This window comes from Arvicola amphibius, chromosome 1 (assembly GCF_903992535.2).
Source record: "Arvicola amphibius chromosome 1, mArvAmp1.2, whole genome shotgun sequence".
NCBI classification, from domain to species: Eukaryota; Metazoa; Chordata; class Mammalia; order Rodentia; family Cricetidae; genus Arvicola; species Arvicola amphibius.
This window is the reverse complement of record NC_052047.1, coordinates 136,862,754-136,880,123: the sequence shown is the minus strand read 5'-3', so window position 1 is coordinate 136,880,123 and position 17,370 is coordinate 136,862,754. Positions and strand designations below refer to the sequence as shown.

General features: G+C 45.8%; 1 protein-coding gene across 2 annotated transcripts in view; it reads right to left on the bottom strand.

Annotated features, from left to right (window-relative positions):
* The window catches only part of Dock1 (dedicator of cytokinesis 1), a 504,121-nt gene that overhangs the window by 353,212 nt on the left and 133,539 nt on the right, over window positions 1–17,370 (bottom strand). For both annotated transcript variants that reach the window (XM_038330219.1, XM_038330227.1), the window contains exon 23: window positions 15,501–15,609. In XM_038330219.1, coding sequence (XP_038186147.1) covers window positions 15,501–15,609 — 109 coding nt within the window. The remainder of the gene's footprint in view (window positions 1–15,500; window positions 15,610–17,370) is intronic.

Sequence of the window (17,370 nt, the reverse complement as noted above, 5' to 3'; positions counted from 1 at the left end):
CATCAGAGCACACATTATCCCCTTCTCAGCATTGGACCGCAGTGTCGGATGGAGGGCCCGTCCACATGCATTATCTAAAATCCTACATTTCACAGCAGCCAGGATCCCTGTACCCCTATAAACAAGGCGCCCACACCATCACTTTCTCCTTCTCCTTCCTCCCCCATCCTCCTGTCCATCTCTACTTTGAAATAGTAGACCATCTCAATTCTCAGTCTCAAAGCTCAGAGCCAATAGTGTGAGTTTTTGTAACCAAGCCCTTGATGGGGGCGCCAGGCCCGTCTGCACTCTGGACCCCTGTCTGGCCCACTGTCTCTCTTCCTGACAGATAATGATGTAATGGCATATCACCTCACCTGTTACGTGCCCTGGGGGTCAAATGCCTGGCTTCCTCTCCTGAAGACAGGGCAGTCCATCTTTCACTGTCTGTTACTTTCGGCCTCTGGCCAGTACGAGGACAAAGTTGGCACCAAATGAGCACTTAATAGACTATAAAGGAAAGTAATCCAGGGCACATTATGTCTGGCCACATGCTAAAAGTAGGCGCACATTAAAATGCTAGCCATTACATAAGCAGCCAGGGAGAGGGCAATGTTGGAAACAGAATTGAAGGCTTACTGAAAGAACAACCACCAAGTCAGTCAAACCTGCACTCAGTGAAGTTATCATGGCTTCCCATCTTTTCTTAGAAATGTATTAATTGTTTTAGTTTATGTGTATAGATAGTCGAGCCTCTCTCTCTCTCCCTCTCTCTCTCTCTCTCTCTCTCTGTGTGTGTGTGTGTGTGTGTGTGTGTGTGTGTGTGTGTGTGTATTGTGTGTATATCTGTATGACAAATGTGTGCCTGATACCTATGGAGGCCAGAAGAGGGTGTCAACACCCCCTGGAACTGGAGTTATAGACAATTGTGAGCCAGTGGGTGCTGGGAATCAAGCCTGGGTTGTCCGCAAGAGTAGCAAGTCTTCTCAGCTACTGAACCATCTCTCCAGCCCCACGACTGTCTCATTTAAGAACCATCTAATGGCCATGCCCCTGAGAGTACAGCCCTAACTGTGTTGAAACACAGGCTCCAGCCTCTGCCTGCCTTTACCCATGGAGGTCTGGAGACTAAAATGTAACTTCAGCCAGGCACGAGAGTAGGAGGAAAGCTCTGGAGGCATTCATACATTCTACTTCCAAAAAGGAACAGCTAGAGGAGAAACCACCATGTAGGCTAAGCCCTGGGGTAAGAGAGGAGGCTGACCATAGCAGTGGGCAAATGAGGTGTGGAAAGGAACACTGGTGTGATGGTACAGGCTCATCAGACTGATCCACCGTGGGGTGGAAGAAGAAAAGAGGGATGCTGGATGCTGTGGGATATTCTGACCACTCTGACACCACCAAGACTGCCAATACAGTCTGCTTTAAATCAGAGGGCTGAGCTCACTACTAGCTGACCAAAATTAAACACAGAGGTTTTGGAAAACTGAGAACAGCTGGAGAGGCATAGGAAGTAGTAGGGTGGGTCTTAGAAAGGGTATTGGCCCTTTTGGGATTAAGGAATAAGAGAGAGGAGGTCACTGGTGGCTTCTGCTCCACTTCTCTGATCCTTCAGGTTCTTACCATGATATCTGACTACTGAGATTTTGTTGATAAAGAATAATTAGATAAATGCTTCAGAGGGTCGTGGGGGGAAAGACCTTGGAGGAGCTAAGTATAGTGGCAGAAACTAGAATGTTGTGGAGATGCAAACCACACATCCTGCCTTTGACCTTGAAGTCCAAGGTTTTCGTGCATTCTTTGTGCTTTCTTAATGTATCTTTGCTCAGCATTCTGGTTTTCAGCATCAATTGCTGTTTAAGGATTTCTCTATTCATCTGCTATTCGTTAGACATGAATTTAATCCAACTCTGGAGTTTCTCTGTGGTAAAAACAAGGTATTACTTATCCATACGGCAAGGTCACCCAACACAGTGTGGGGAAGCAGAGAAGAGATGAGCAAGGACCATATGTTTGCACTGGGCTCATCTAAGCCTCATTCATAAACAATCCTACCCAAGAGGTTGGCTGCTACCTCTGACTCGCACATGGGCTTGTGTATTTGACAGCTCTTTATTATTTCCCAATCCTTAGGAAGTAACCAAGGCACAGGGTCTTTCCTGAAGATAGCCCTCCTGCCATCCGGGTTGGGACTGAGGGTCCATAATACATCCGCTGATGACACTGAAGCACAAAGCCTACCCATCTCCAACCCACCTTCACCCAGAGCCCTCTGCTGCCCGCAGCACACCTAGAGGTACAGCATGCAAGGGAAGGGCTGGACACCCACAGACTGCAAAACTCCAAGGGAGAATTTCAGTAAGATAATCAGGTAAGGGGAACTGTGGGTGTGTTCCTGAGTCCCCACTAATGGACATAGCAAAGACAGAAACAGGAAGTAAGAGGGACAAGGCAAGCCATGAAAACTAGCAGAGACCCGCCAAAGGGGTGGATGTGCAGTTCACCAAAGGAAGGGAAGCATCTGGGTGGGCAGAGAACCACAGCCAACCTAGAAAGTTATCACATGACGACAGGCCTGGGAAACTGAATTACTATCTCTCTCCACTTTAAAATGAATTATTTAAAAGAAAAGCAATAAAAGGAACCAGTGTCCACTGACTTCCTCAGATACACTACGCTTTGGGCTGTAACTGTGCCCCAAGGGTCCAGGTAGTTAAAAGCTTGTTCCCCAGTGAACCACAGCAGGGAGGTAGGGAGGAAGTGGAGCCTTGAAGAGGTGTAAACCAGCAAAGGGATCTAAGGTGTTGTGGAACCCATGCCTGCGGAGAGGCAGCTAGTCATGACAGAGGCAGGTGGTGACATGGTACAGATCCAAAGCAACAGGGTCAACCCATTCCAGCCATGAGCCTTGGAAACTACCAGCCAACATAAGCCTAAGGTGTTTACCCGGGATGGAAAACTAACACACAATAAGTACCACAGCCTTCGATCTTCAGGGGTAACCATGGAAAATGTTGTAGGACAAAATGAGTATTTCTCACAATTGCAAGAAAAGCTCCCTCTTAAAAGTTGTTTATACTGTTGTTGTACCCAATCAAATGATACGGAAATGCTGTCCTTGCTTAATCATTTCCAGAGATAGAAGAGGCTTTTCAAAAGGAGTGTACAGCTGGGAGCTGGTTCAGTCACTTTTGAGCCCATAGACCCAAATTTCATCCAATAATAATAAAAAAAAAAGGCTGAGTGACCCACTCTTGTAATGTCAGCACTGGGGACCTAGAGACGGGCGCATCGCTGGGGCTCACTGGCCAGTCAGTTAGCCTACTTGATGAGACCCAGGCTATAGAGAAACACTGTGTCAAAAAAGGAAGTGGATGGCATGTGAGAAATGCACAGGATTGTGGCTTCTGACCTATACCTACCTACCTACCTACCTACACACACACACACACACACACACACACACACACACACACACACACACACACACACAGATAATCTCTAAGAATGCATGGCTGAAGTTAAAAAGTGTGCAAGTAAGAAGGTCTGTTCTGTTTTAATGAGACTCCTTTCTTGTACAGCCCCGCCCACTCTGTGTCTGCCTCTCTCCTAATCCGACGCACCATACTACCATACTGAGTGTCTAAGATTTCCCAAGGGAAAAATAATTCTCCTTGAATTACTAAGGTGTCATGTCCACAATTCACAGGGAACTACACAGCTGATCTTCTCATCAGTGGGATGATGCTGAGTGGCTCAAATTCAGAGTAAATCCGGCACAGACATTTAAAATCGGATTGGAGTGATCTCATGGAAAAAGCAACACAGTGAAGAACAGGAAATTGGGGTCTGGTCCTCCCTTCTCGGACCCCTGTATCCCTGAGTAAATACCTAAAAGCCTCCAGGACATGACTTCTCACTTTCTGACTCACCAGCATAACACTTTGAGCATTGCAGAAATGCAGCTGAACCTTGGGTGTAGTCTCAACACTGCACAAACAAAGATGGCTTACTCAATCACCACACTGTAAGACATCTTATTATGTTATAAACGCCCACTCCAACGGAGCCCAAGAGCATTGAAGCTCACAGATCAAATGTGTCTTTCCCCACACTTCCTCACACTATTCTACCACAATATAAACTCTTCCTGGGAAGGTGTAGGGGTCTCCTGCCTCTTGGTCCTACGCATGGGCTAATTGGCATGCTGGGTGAGAACCAGGCCTCAGTGGAGGCTTTAACGACCCTTTGCATTAGCCCAGCAGTCAGGCCAGACAGCTGCAGAGCCCATCTCACCAAGTCACAGGTCTGCAATGCTTTCAGCTGCACTGGCCTATCCCCAAATCTGTCCCCCTCTTCGCTTCCTCCATTCTTTCTGGTTCAGCCTCATGGTCTCGTCTTCCCTGGGACAACACACCCCACCATCACCCCCACACCAATTACAGAAAGAAGCTCCAGTTTCTAGGGGTGTGAGTGCACACAAATCTACATCTGTACTTGTATGTGGGTGTATGGAGCCCAGAGGACAACCCTGGGTATCACACATCACGTACCATTAATCCTCTCTATTTTTTGAGACAGGGTCTCTCATCTTCAATTGCCCGGAAACTCATCAAGTAGGCAAGGCTGGCTGACCAGTGAGGCCCAGAGGTCTTTCTGGCTCTGGCTCCCTGCACCAGCATGACAACACTGTACCACCAGCTTTTTCACATGGGTTCTGGGGAGCAAAGTCTGGTACAGCAAGAACTTCACATCCTGAGCCACCTCCCCAGCCCAGAAAGAGGTTCTTTACAAGGACTGACATTCTCTTAAAGACATAATCGCTGTATGACCATCAGGATCATTAAATCGTATGAAGAATGGAACCTTCTGTCCACTGGTGGCCACTTCTCACCCAGGTAGAGAGGGAGCTGCTGCACCAAGTAGAGGTGTAACTTTTAACCACAGACATACTCGGGCCTGGGACACTGGGATCCCAGCTAGCTGAAGCAACACATATTCAGCTTTCTGCAGTACATCTGAGTTCAGTCTGGACAATGAGATTACAGTAGCTTTACAGTGATACTCGGCGAGTTGGCTAAAGTCAGTCGCCCAGCGTTTTTCTCCTTCCAGAGCATCCTATCGGGTATTCTGATCTCTTTCTTTCTCATATACATTTCAGAACCATGCGGTCAATAATGACACTGTAACCCTAAAGTAATGATTAGAGCTGCACTGAATCTAAAATTGGCACTTTATTGGTATCTGATCTATACACGCGATGGTTTTCTCTCTTATTTAGATCTTATTTAAGATATGTTCAATGAGATATCAAAATATGTTCCCATATGCTAGAAGCATAAATACACATACAGTTGATCAATACCTACAGGGACTGCATTGTTGAATGTGCTTCTTTGAGTGACATATCAGCTCTCCTAGGACTGGAAACTGCAGCTTTGCTAGTCAGGTCTGTATCCACCATAGCATCTCCCTGTGACCTGCATCCCAGGAAACCTGTGCATCCCATCATCTCCATGTGGTCTAGCATCCCAGAAGACCTGTGGATCCCTGGGACATGTGCATCCCATCATCTCCCTGTAATCTAGCATCCCAGGAGACCTGAGCATCCCTGGGGTGTGCATCATATCATTTCCTTGTGATCTGTGCATCCCTGGGACCTGTGTAACCAATCATCTCCCTGTGATCTAGCATCCCAGGAGACCTGAGCATCCCTGGGGTGTGCATCATATCATTTCCCGGTGATCTGTGCATCCCTTGGACCTGTGTAACCCATCATCTCCCTGTGATCTAGCATCCCAGGAGACCTGTGCATCCCTGGGACCTGAGCAACCCATTATCTCACTGTGATCTGTGCATCACTGAGACCTGTGCATCCCTGGGACCTGTGCATCCCATCATCTCCCTGTGATCTAGCATCCCAGGAGACCTGTGCATCCCATCATCTCCCTGTGATCTAGCATCCCAGGAAACCTGAGCAACCCATTATCTCCCTGTGATCTGTGCATCACTGAGACCTGTGCATCCCTGGGACCTGTGTATCCCATCATCTCCCTGTGATCTAGCATCCCAGGAAACCTGAGCATCCCTAGGACCTGTGCGTCCCATCATTTCCCTGTGATCTAGCATCCCAGGAGACCTGAGCAATCCTAGGACCTCTGCATTACATCATCTTCCTGTGATCTGGCATCCCAAGAGACCTATGCATATCAAGATCCCAGAAATGAGCCAGTAGCTGTGAGGATAGAACTGCTTCTATCCACAATCCTGCTCTTACCACACACACACACACACACACACACACACACACACACACACAAATGCCTTTCTTCTTCTCTCACTTTAGAAGCCTGTTCCATTATGATTTTTGCACAGTCCACTATAGAAGTACTGATGTATCCTGAGACATAACACACATCAGAAAACTTTGGCCACACAGAGGCTGCACAAATACAAGAGACTGGAATTATTTCACTTTGCACAGTCAATCAGGGCAACAACAACAACAAAAAAGAAAAATTCTTCTAAACCATGCGGGAGTTGAAATCTGGTACTTCTCCAGCTTATTATATAACCAGGCATCCAATGATGACCATCCATATGACAGCCAGAACTCTGACAGCTAGCCACCATCAACACACGTTAAAAGGATACCAGACATGGAACAGCCATGAGATGCAAACCCAAATGTTTAAAAAGAAAAAAAAAGAGAGAGAAACTAGTCCTTAAAGATAGTCCTGTGTTGGGATTGGAAAAACGGCTCAGTAGTTAAGAGGACTTGCTGCTCGTGCAGAAGACCCAGCTATGGTTGCCAATACCCATGTAGGGATGATGAGAAACACCAGCTCCAAGGATCCCGTGCCCTCTTCTTGCCTCCACAGGCACCACACTCACAAATGCACTTGACCATGAATGGACACATAAAAAACAGTAACAATTAAATCCTCAACAAGAACAAAATATTACAGGTGTACTGTACTACAGGTGTACAGTATTACAGGTGGCAAGAGTCAATACAACGACAGCATGCAAGACAGAGGCAGGTATATGCATGACCAGCATGCTATCCTCATTCCAGAGTGGTCCAACCTTGGCCACACTGTGGTTCAATAAGTAAAGTTCCAAGGACCAGTCATCCAGGATGTGCAGAAGTTCTGCAGTCTTCACTGCATCTTCTGCATCTTTAACTATACCCATGGTTAGAAGAATACATGACACTGGTCCCCCACCTTCTCCTCCCACCTTCCACCACAGATCCACCATGACCTATGTATGAGACTAAGGATCTTAATCTCCTTCTCAAACTCTATCACCAGCCTTGCAGTTCCTGGAGTCTCACCTGGGCAACACCAACCCAGGGAACATACATAACATCTAAGAGATTGTGACAAAGATGGTCCCTGGGCATGGGCCAGCAATGCTGCTGCGTGCCTATAGTGGACAAGAAAAACGTAACCATCTCCAGATGTCATCAGGACTGGGGTGAAAAGCCCTGTTTTATTTCAGCCCGATTCCTCTCTCAGCCTCTGTGCTCTTTTCTGCAGACAACATAAAGATAACCCTTAGAAAAGTCAGTGGTGACCAAACTAGAGCAGGACACACATGCCAGTCTAGTCCTCCATGATCCTGGGGATCTTATTATTCATTATTGATTCAAGCCAGTCATAACCAATGGATCATTTGTTTATTTGGGGGGTGGGGTTATACAGGTTCTCAGTATGCAGCCCAAACGAGGCTTGACTGTAGCTCTGACTTGATCTTCTCATTTCCTTTCTATGCTTGGTGAGTTTTCTTGTTGATTTGTTTTGTTTTGTTTTTTTCTGATATGGGGGGGAGGTTAAAGAGGGCCTCACACATGACTAGGAAACCATCAAACCCTCAAGAATTTTCCAGGGCCTCTGTTCTTCTTGTCCTGAAAAAAGGTCTTACTGCTTTCCTGGGCCTGTCCTCAAACCTGCAAAAGTTCTGCTTAGGGCTCCCTGGTGCACCAGGAACACACCAGATAAACAGATAAAAGTTTCCTTTGTGAAGGCTACTGATGCCCCTCAGGCAGCTGCTTATCTCCACCTCAATTCCCCAAACCAAACTTTCTTTCACTCTTCCTTTAAACTTTCCAGAGTCCTCCAAAATATGTCCATCCCCTGACACCCATCATTTCAAACCTTATCTTTTCCTTAAAATAATTTACTACAAGTCGTAAAATAATTTACTACAAATCATAAAGTGAGAACAAGTGTGAAGTTGGATAGAATCTCTGCTGTGTGATTCTGGGTGGTTAATGGGTTCATCCCTGTCACTCAAATGCAGCTCTGGGAACACAGAACAGAATGTATTCCTGTCCTGGCCTAGCACAGTGTCAGGCACACAGCAGAAATCTCTTACCCATTGAGCCATCTCTTTAACTCCCAAGTAAACTTTTGAAACAGCTGAACGAATGAATGATGGTTTGCTAAGCATAAGCTTGTCTGTATGGCCTGCTGCTACTCAGAGACACTGAAGGAATCCTGACCATAAAGGAGGAAGAACAAAGGAGCTAGGTAACATGGTTGGCAGGAGGCAGGATGCAAGCCAGTACTACATGTGGGAGGAACGCCAGCAAGTCCTGAAGGCCATGATGGAAGCAATTGGAAATCATGGGCTCCTGAGCAGAAGCCTCGAAATCAAAGGAGTGTCTACTTCCCAGAGAGCTTCAGACAAAAGGCAGCGTAGGTGGGATGGTTAAAGTGGCCAGAATTCTGTGGATCCAGCTTAAACGCTTGTCTCTAACACAAGCCGGGTCACGGTGATCAGCGGGGGAGAAATCAGTCACAGGTTAAAGGAAAAGATGACGTTTTCTCCACTACCTACTAATGAAATCGCTCACTCTAGGCTTAAGATTCTGAAAGTGAAGCCCTTGCATTCGACAACAGGAAAATTAATTTAATGAGAAATCATTGGATTGAGCAAATGAATGCACATCAGCTCAGACACGTGCCCCAGACTGGTGCACAATGATTACGGCTATAATTATGGCTACTCTAGCAAGGAAAGGTGACTGGGTTTATGCAAGAAAGCATAAATGATAGATACTGTCCTTAGAATGAGTCTCTCACACAGGCTGGAAAGAGACCCGTGCGAAAGCAGGCTTGCTTAAGAAGGGTGGAACAGCAGGTCTCTGCTATTACTACTGCACATCTGCAAAGCTGGCTGCTGCAGCAATGTCTTCCATGCAGCATAGATGGGGCCAAGAAAGAAGTGCACCTGGCAAGAGGCTCCAGATTATCCTTGCTAATGCTTGTGGTTCTGTAGAGAAGGTAAGAACCACTGTAGAGAATCAGCTAAGCAGAAAGCAGAGGCCCGGGTTGCCCTGTCTGCTGCGTTCTCTTCTAGTCTAGACTGTAGAAAGTGGCTCTGAAGATGCACAGAACAGAGAGTCATAGTAATGAACTTGGGAGCATTCTAAACCAAAGGACACTTGCCAGAAGGACACAAGATATTGTGCCTGACACCTTCTTTTCTGCTGTTGAGTTTTTACTGACACGTGACATGGCTTTACTGGCAAGGGTCTCCCCAAATCAAAGCTGGGAAGTGGAAGCGGAAGGCAGGCAGCACAGGTGAAGGCAGCAGGAAAGGCTGCACCAGCTCGGACCCCAGTATTCCCTCCTATTAGTGCCCACGATCACTGGAAGGCAGCATTAGCCTGGCTTCTTTTAACTTACAGAGCTGGCAAGATCAGGACCATCAGGGTCACCTGAGAGCTGGGCCAGAATCTCCTCAGACTTAGGACTGGAATCTGTGTTCACCCAGCCTCTTGTGTCTACACTAATCTGAGAAGGTTCTGCTACACCGATAATGTGTCAGGCGAACCACGGGTACCTAGCCCAAAGCCATAGTCCTTCAAGTGTTTCCCACTGTCTTAGGAGCCACTCATATTCCTGCGGACGGCTGCTGTGGATTAAAGGGATTGCATCAAAAGGATGCATGCAAGTCCCAAGGACTTGTGAGTAAAGTGTGACAAGAAACAGTGCCTTGTCTGACAAAATTAAATGGGCATGGGGTCCGGCTCTCCAATGGGCATGGGGTCGGGCTTTAGGAGAGCAGGCACTGGTACCACATGACCGAAGAGGAGAAAGGACACAAGATGCACACACACACAAGCAGAACCCCCATGAGAAAACGCAGACTAGAGCCAGATGGATGTGTCTGTGGGCCAAGGATGGCTGAGGACTACCAGATTCTGTCCCAGACGACACAGAAGGAAGCAGCCTGCTGGTGCTTTGATGCCAGGCTTCCAATCCACAGGCCTATGAGAGAATGAATTGATGCTGTTTCAAGTCACCGCATCTGAAGAAGATTTTGTGTGTGTGTGTGATCGCGGGAAATTAATACAACTCCCATGTTAACTAGGTCTTTCACCTTCTGGACTCTGGCATGTTGCCAGCACTACTCTCTAGAAGGCCTGGCCTGTGGCTGATTCTCATCCAAGTGTAGCCGTTCCTGTCACGGCTGGCTGCTCCTGGGCTGCCAGACTCGCTGTTCCTATATAAGTGTTTTTCCTTATGCGGTGACATGACCTGGAAAGTCCCCCTGAGGAGCATCACATCCTGAACCTGAGCAATATGAGAGGCCTGTGAGTAGAACCTACATCATGTCCATGGAAGCTCTGCACTGCCCACTGCTACACAGCCGACCCCTACCAACCTCAAAGGGAAGGAAACGAAGGAAAGAAAGAGGATGTCGTTTGCTTTGGGCAAACATGTGACTTTCTTAAGCTGCGGGCTGGTCTACAACGGTCTGGTCCCTCACTGGCTGACATCCTCTGCACAGCAATCTCCTCCTCCCCCAACATGGCCAATAACCAGAGGAACAAAAGAGACAAAAGTAGGCGCTGAAAGACTAAGTGGATTCGCCCCCGACTCGATGCCACTGAGGATAAAGTAGAAGCAAGGCCAGGGCGAGGCGCACAGGAAACCAAGTCGCAGCCACCTGATGTAACAGCACCAGGCAGATGGAAAGCGCAGACGTCTCAGGTGAGAGACAAGTCCTGCCAGCACAAAGGACGGTTACGGGAGGACAGTGAGACCTAAGGAAACTGCAGGCCGCGGAGCAGACCGGATGTAACAGGGCTTCCAGCAGGACTAGAGATGGCCAGCCGAGGTCCTAAAGAGTTGCTTATGAAAATGAAAAGGGTATTCTGAAAGAGGAAGTGGAATAAACGAGCTAGACTACAGCCAGTAGGTGGGAACGACATGCTGGTGGAAAACATTGGTGGGTCAGTCTAGAAAGATGGTTCAGTGGTTAAGAGGAATACTGAGTTTACAGGGGACTCAAGATCAGTTCCCAGCACCCAAGTCAAGTGGCTCACACAACTGCCTATAACTCTTAACTCCAAGGGGTACCTATGCTTCTGTCCTCTTCACAAGTGCATGCAATCACATATGTGTGTGCACATACATGGAGTGGGGGGATGGCATACAGACAGACAATTATTGTTATATTGCAAAATCATGATGAAACTATTAAAGTCCTAACAGTCTTTGTATAAAAAGAAACATATAGCACATATGTTGCATGCTGTCAACCCTGCCCACTGTTAAGTTCTACATCAGAGGGTTTTAACAAAGCACTGACCAAAACCAAATGTGAGGAAATGTGTCTGAACTAAAAATATACAGATTTTCCTCTCATCATTCCCTCTTCAGGACCACTGTTTGCATGGCATTTATCACCGGTGAATTAGGTAACATAAGCTATACAAATAGAAGATTTGATGTAAACTGAGCACTGTCAAACAATGAAGCCAAAGAAATCTTTCCTCTTCTTAAAACATTAAGTTAGTAATAAAAAATAGACCATAGAAGAGGAAGGACAAAGGTTATTTGCAAATGCTACTTCATTTTTCTAAGGGATCTGAGCATCTCAGGCCTCCGCTTGACTCTGTGGAGTCCTAGAAGCAATGTCCCGGGTACACTGAGGGAGGACACTCTAAACATGTGGCTCACCATGCGGATCTGTGTCTGCGTGGGATGGTTCCACGTGCAGAGAAAAGGCACATCACTGCAGGGTGAAGTGCCCACAGCAGCAGCTCTGAGAGCTGAGGGGATGAGTGGTTCTCCTTCATGGACCTGAACCCCGGGAGGAAAATGAAAGCACCTGGGCGGGAAGGTGTGAAGGGGTACTGCTGTCACCACGCGTGAAGCACTGAGTAGGTCAAAGCTCTGCGAAGCCTGACTTCTCGTGTGGAAACTGCCACATCTGGCTGTCAGTTGTCTTGCTCCACACACATTCAGACATATTTTTTTCCTGGAGAATATAAAACTATATATAAACTTTGAAATTTGTGAGAAGCAGTACAGACCTGAGATGCCAGCTTAGAAGGAGATGGACAAACAGCAGTAAAAGTTTTCCATGCAGAAGAATCTGACGTAAGACACAAGGCAAAAAGGATTCTTTCAGCGACATTAAAAGCATGTCTCTTGGAGGGCAAAACCCAAGCAGCCACTCCAATTCAACTGATTAAAGAATGCCATCATTCCAACGCAGCTCCTTTTAGGAAGGCCAGATGGAAATCGCACCAGGAGAGGGTGACGAAGGGGACATACAGGAAGGCTTCTCCCTAAGGACAGTCCCTGGAAGGAGAAAGACTCTCGCATGCCTGTGTATATTCTCAGGGCAGAAGCCTCAAATTCAATTAGTCTTCACTCCAGTCCCTGCCACATACCCAACTGGCAGGAGCCTGAGGCTCCACAGACAGTGGAGAAAGTACAGAGAACAATGATAATATATTCATACTATTCTATGCAGGAAAGATGGGAAAGAGCCCCCAAAGAACAGTAGAAAGCACTACCTACAAATGCAGGCTGAGATCCATTAGCCCTTGCTGAAACACAGAGCCTCCCAGCGAGCAATTTTACTACTCAAAACGTTAGTCTAGAATAGACTAAAGGAGACTGGAAGAGGGGAGGAAACGCCTGAGTACATCATGTGGGACAGGGTTGGCATTTTTCATGAACCATTTTCAGCTTCATAGATACAGGAAAGGCACTAAAAATGAATGCACACAGAGAAATAAAACACACACCATGATTCACACGCTCTTACAGCAAAACATACGTGCCTACTCATATATACTCACATGTGTATTGAAACACAGACATACACAACGCCCACACCCCACAGAGATGCACACACACATCGGTTTATTACATATCAACATGCAGTGAAACCGCACACACATACACACACTTCCAGGCATGGGCACCATGAAAACATGCGCATGACCTACACCACAGCACCAGCAAATGAAGCAGCTACCACCAGCAGCCCTTTGGGAAATAATACTTAATCCTCAAAAATGCCCCACTAAGAGAAACACTTTCTCAGCCTACGATACCGCACGATTCTGTTTCCGTTTCAACATGGCAAAACAGAAAGAGTAAAAATAGTATGTGAGGCAGACCCCTTAATTCAGCAGTACTGAAAGAGCAAATGTGGCGAGAACATACAATCCCAAATTATCAGTGAATGAAGAAACTTGGCTTCCAGCTTGCAGATGGAAGGCCTGCAGCAAGCATGAATGTCCCTGAATTCATCCGTGTCTTACAATAAAACACCCACCAGAGGGAAAGTTTTCCGGGTTCCACTGACAAATGACTTGACTTCCACAGCAGCAGGCAGACACCAGTCAAGCCCAATCAAACTTAATCACGTAAGAATATTTATTCACGTAATATTTAATCACGTAAGTATATTTAGCCAACTAAAATTACTTCTGGTCTCAAAACTTTCTGGAACTGTTTTTATCTATTCTTGCCCAATGTGTGTCTGTTTCCCTCAAATGCCATTGCATTCCTCTGTAAAATATACTGGTAGAAAGCTAATTTTAACCCTGGAAGGTGAAGGCAGCCTTGGGCAATATCACATTGTCAAAACAACTAGCCTAAAACTTTTATTATATGTAGGACACAGCTTTCCTCATAGATCACCAATTTGGGGAAAATTCATCTCAAAATTGGGCAAGGGATCTCAAGGCTTGCCCAGGAAGCACCTTGGAGGCAGAAGGGAAGTCACAGCTTTGCTCTTGCTTGACCGGAAGAGTCACCTTGGTGACTGTGACAAGGAACCATTTCTGAACACATGTATCCTCATCATAGACAGCACAGCAAAGCTTTACAGCTGGGAGGTGACTTGTCCAAAGCACTCTGAACGCAAGAATGACAAAGAACTCGTTTGAATTTATCCACTCAAAGGACACAAAGGAAGAGAAGATGCAGCTTCAGCATGGAGAGTCAAGCTACAAGGACTCACTCAGAAGGTTTACTATTGTTCCTTGCTGGGACTATTGCAGGAAGCAAACTCCAAACTGCACAGCTTGTTAGGTCATAAATCAGCCCATAAACGTCCACACAGCAGAGATGCCCAAGGGTGCAGGAGCCTGGGACTGCTCCCCGGGGCCTCTCCACACCCCATCTCTGGGATGCCTCCATGCCAGTAAAGCCTAGAGGAGTCCCAAGCCTTCGTCCCAAGGACAACAGAATAAGAAGAGGGGATCATAAATAAATGGGTGAAGAGGGGCTCAGGAGATAACTCAGCCACTTAAGTGCTTGCTGGCAAGCATAAAGACCTGAACTCAATCCCACAAAACTCATTTTATAAACACAATTAAAACCAGAGGGACCAGCAAGATGGCTCAACGATTAGAGGCACCTTTATGCAAGACATGAGGTGCTGAGTTTGTGTGAGGATCCTGATATAAGCTACACACAGTGATGCAAACTGGGTATCTTAGAGATGAACAGGCACAGAAAGGATGATCCCTAAAGCTAACTGGTCAACCAGGATAGCCTACTTATCAAGCTCCAGGTTCAGTGATAGACCTTGTCTCAAAAACAGAAAGTGGGCTTGACATGATGCCTTTAATCCTAAAACCTGGGAGCCAAAGGCAGGTAAGCCTCTGTAAGTTCAACAACAGCCTGGTCCACAGAGTAAATACCAGGCCAGTCAGTGAAACCTCATATAAAAATAATAATAATAATAAAAACAAACAAACAAAAACAGTGGAAGATACTTGAGGAATGACCATCAAGGTCAAATTCTGGCCTCCACGCGCGCGCGCGCACACACACACACACACACACACACACACCACACACACACCACTTTACATGTGCATCTATACATATGCAAACACATAAAAAAGAAATGGGAGACAAGAAAGAAAAAAGGAACAATGGAGTCATCCCCTGTTCACAGCCTGAGGTCTGACTAAAGCTCCATCCACCTCAGCATCCCTCCCACAGTCTCAGGTGCCAGATGCCCTGACAAGTTGGCTGTTAAATTGACTTTAATAAACTTCCCGCTATTTATATAAAGTACATTCAGAACTCCTCTGGAACAGAGAAAAGAGATAAGCAATAGTTCAGTCACCTGGGGAGAAAGGAGATGAGCACTTACTGCACACAGACCAAGACTGCACTCATGAGTCAGAGTCTGTCAGCCCAGGCGGGAGCCACCTGAGCCTGGTAGAGCGTGATGGCACCTACCTTCACCCTGACTGTGAGCTCTGATAGGCTGCTCATCATGTCGTTGATGGACCGGAACAGCTGCAACAAGGACTCCACGAAGTCAGCCTCCCCTTTGTTCTCATACAGCCTGCAAGAAACACACGACACTGTGGGGGACCTGAGGAGACGCTCCTGCCCTGCACCCTGTACCCACAGTAACGAAGGCAGCTAGCTGATGGGGGACCTGTGGGAGGATGAGGTTCAATCACCAGCATCCATCCAAAGGGGAATGTGAACTGATTCACAGCTACTGAGGTATGCAACTATTGAGTTACAATACAGGTTTCCGGTAACCTGATACACTTCACAAAACAAAAAAGATATAAAATATACAAAGGGAAGTATGGAAAGAAGGAGACAGAAGAAAGGAAAGGAAGGGGATGTGATGGACCAATTTAGCTTTAAAAAAAAAAAAAAACACATTCTCACTTGACATGCTTCGTGCCAGCTTTCAATTATTCATTAATTATTTGATGTAGGGAACTGTGCATGGAGCCCAGGTCTCATGCATTCCAGACAAGTGCTCTATTGAAGAGCTACATCTTTAAGCCTTATGCTAGTGTTCCTAAATCCTAATGTCACATAGCTAACATAAGGAGAGTTAATTGTCTAAATGTGACAAGCTCATAGCCATTTGAAAAAAAAAGTGACATTATATCAGTGAATTCGAAATTATGTTGAGAAATGGCACTGCACCAGTGGATCCATTTGAGAGATCACGGGGACCAGAAAACTGTCAAGATCTTCAGCTCCGCCTTACATGCACAATCCAGCTCCTGTATGGCGGTTCCACGGATGCTGATATATGCTGCTCATCATAAAGTAGTCCCATCTATAAATTATTTATTAGCAGTTACTGCAAGTGGCATTTACATTTTAAAATGTAGCAACTCAGATGTTTTATTAATGTAAACTAGTTTCCTGACTAATTAAAAATATACCCCACCTGAAACTTGTACACAATGGAAAATTTCATAAACTCAGTGATAATTAATTATCCCAGAGGTAATCTTACATTTAAATGAGTTACATTCTAAAGCAAGGAATTCTGTATAAAGTGGGAAATTGCAACCCAGTGCACCTGTTTTGTAAATAAAGGTTTCCAAATAGAGGTTTGACTAAATGACGTACTGAACAATTGAAATTAGAGAGTCATGAACTTCTGTTCACAGGTGGCAGGAAAACCAAGGCGGGTGCTGATGCAAATACCTGGGAGGTGTCAATGATGTTATAGAACTAACATAAGGGACTTAATTATCTAAACATAACGGGATCCTATAACAATTTGAAAATGACATTATAATGGTAAATTCAAAATTATTTTTAGTAACGGCACTCACGACACAAGTGCAGTCATTTAAAAGGTGATGGAAGCCAGGAAATTGTCAAGAATTTCACTTATGTTTTCAATGAACAGTGAGGATCTTGTACACTCATTCCATGAATGTTGATGCATGCCATTTTTAATAAATAAGTTGTAACTTTCTGTCACCTCAGGACATTTGCCCGTTCCTGGTGCTGCATGGTGAGAGAGACTAAACACTAAAAAGGATACTTCTAGAAAGCCGAATGGAGCTGATAGCCGTCTACAGAAGAAATAACTTGGGTTTCAAAAATCAAGGAAAGGGACTTCCAAAAACACAACAAATAAAATACAATAAAAAAAACCAAAACAAAACCAAACACAGCAGATTCTTGAGTAGGAAGACTGGAGAACCTTGGGAAATGAAATGTAGACTGTAGCTCACCAGGAATACAAGGCACACGGCCCACCTTAAACTCTCATGAAACCAAGCGCCCAAACTGACCAAGCCTAAAATATAGTCTTTTGCTAGTTTTAAAAACCAAC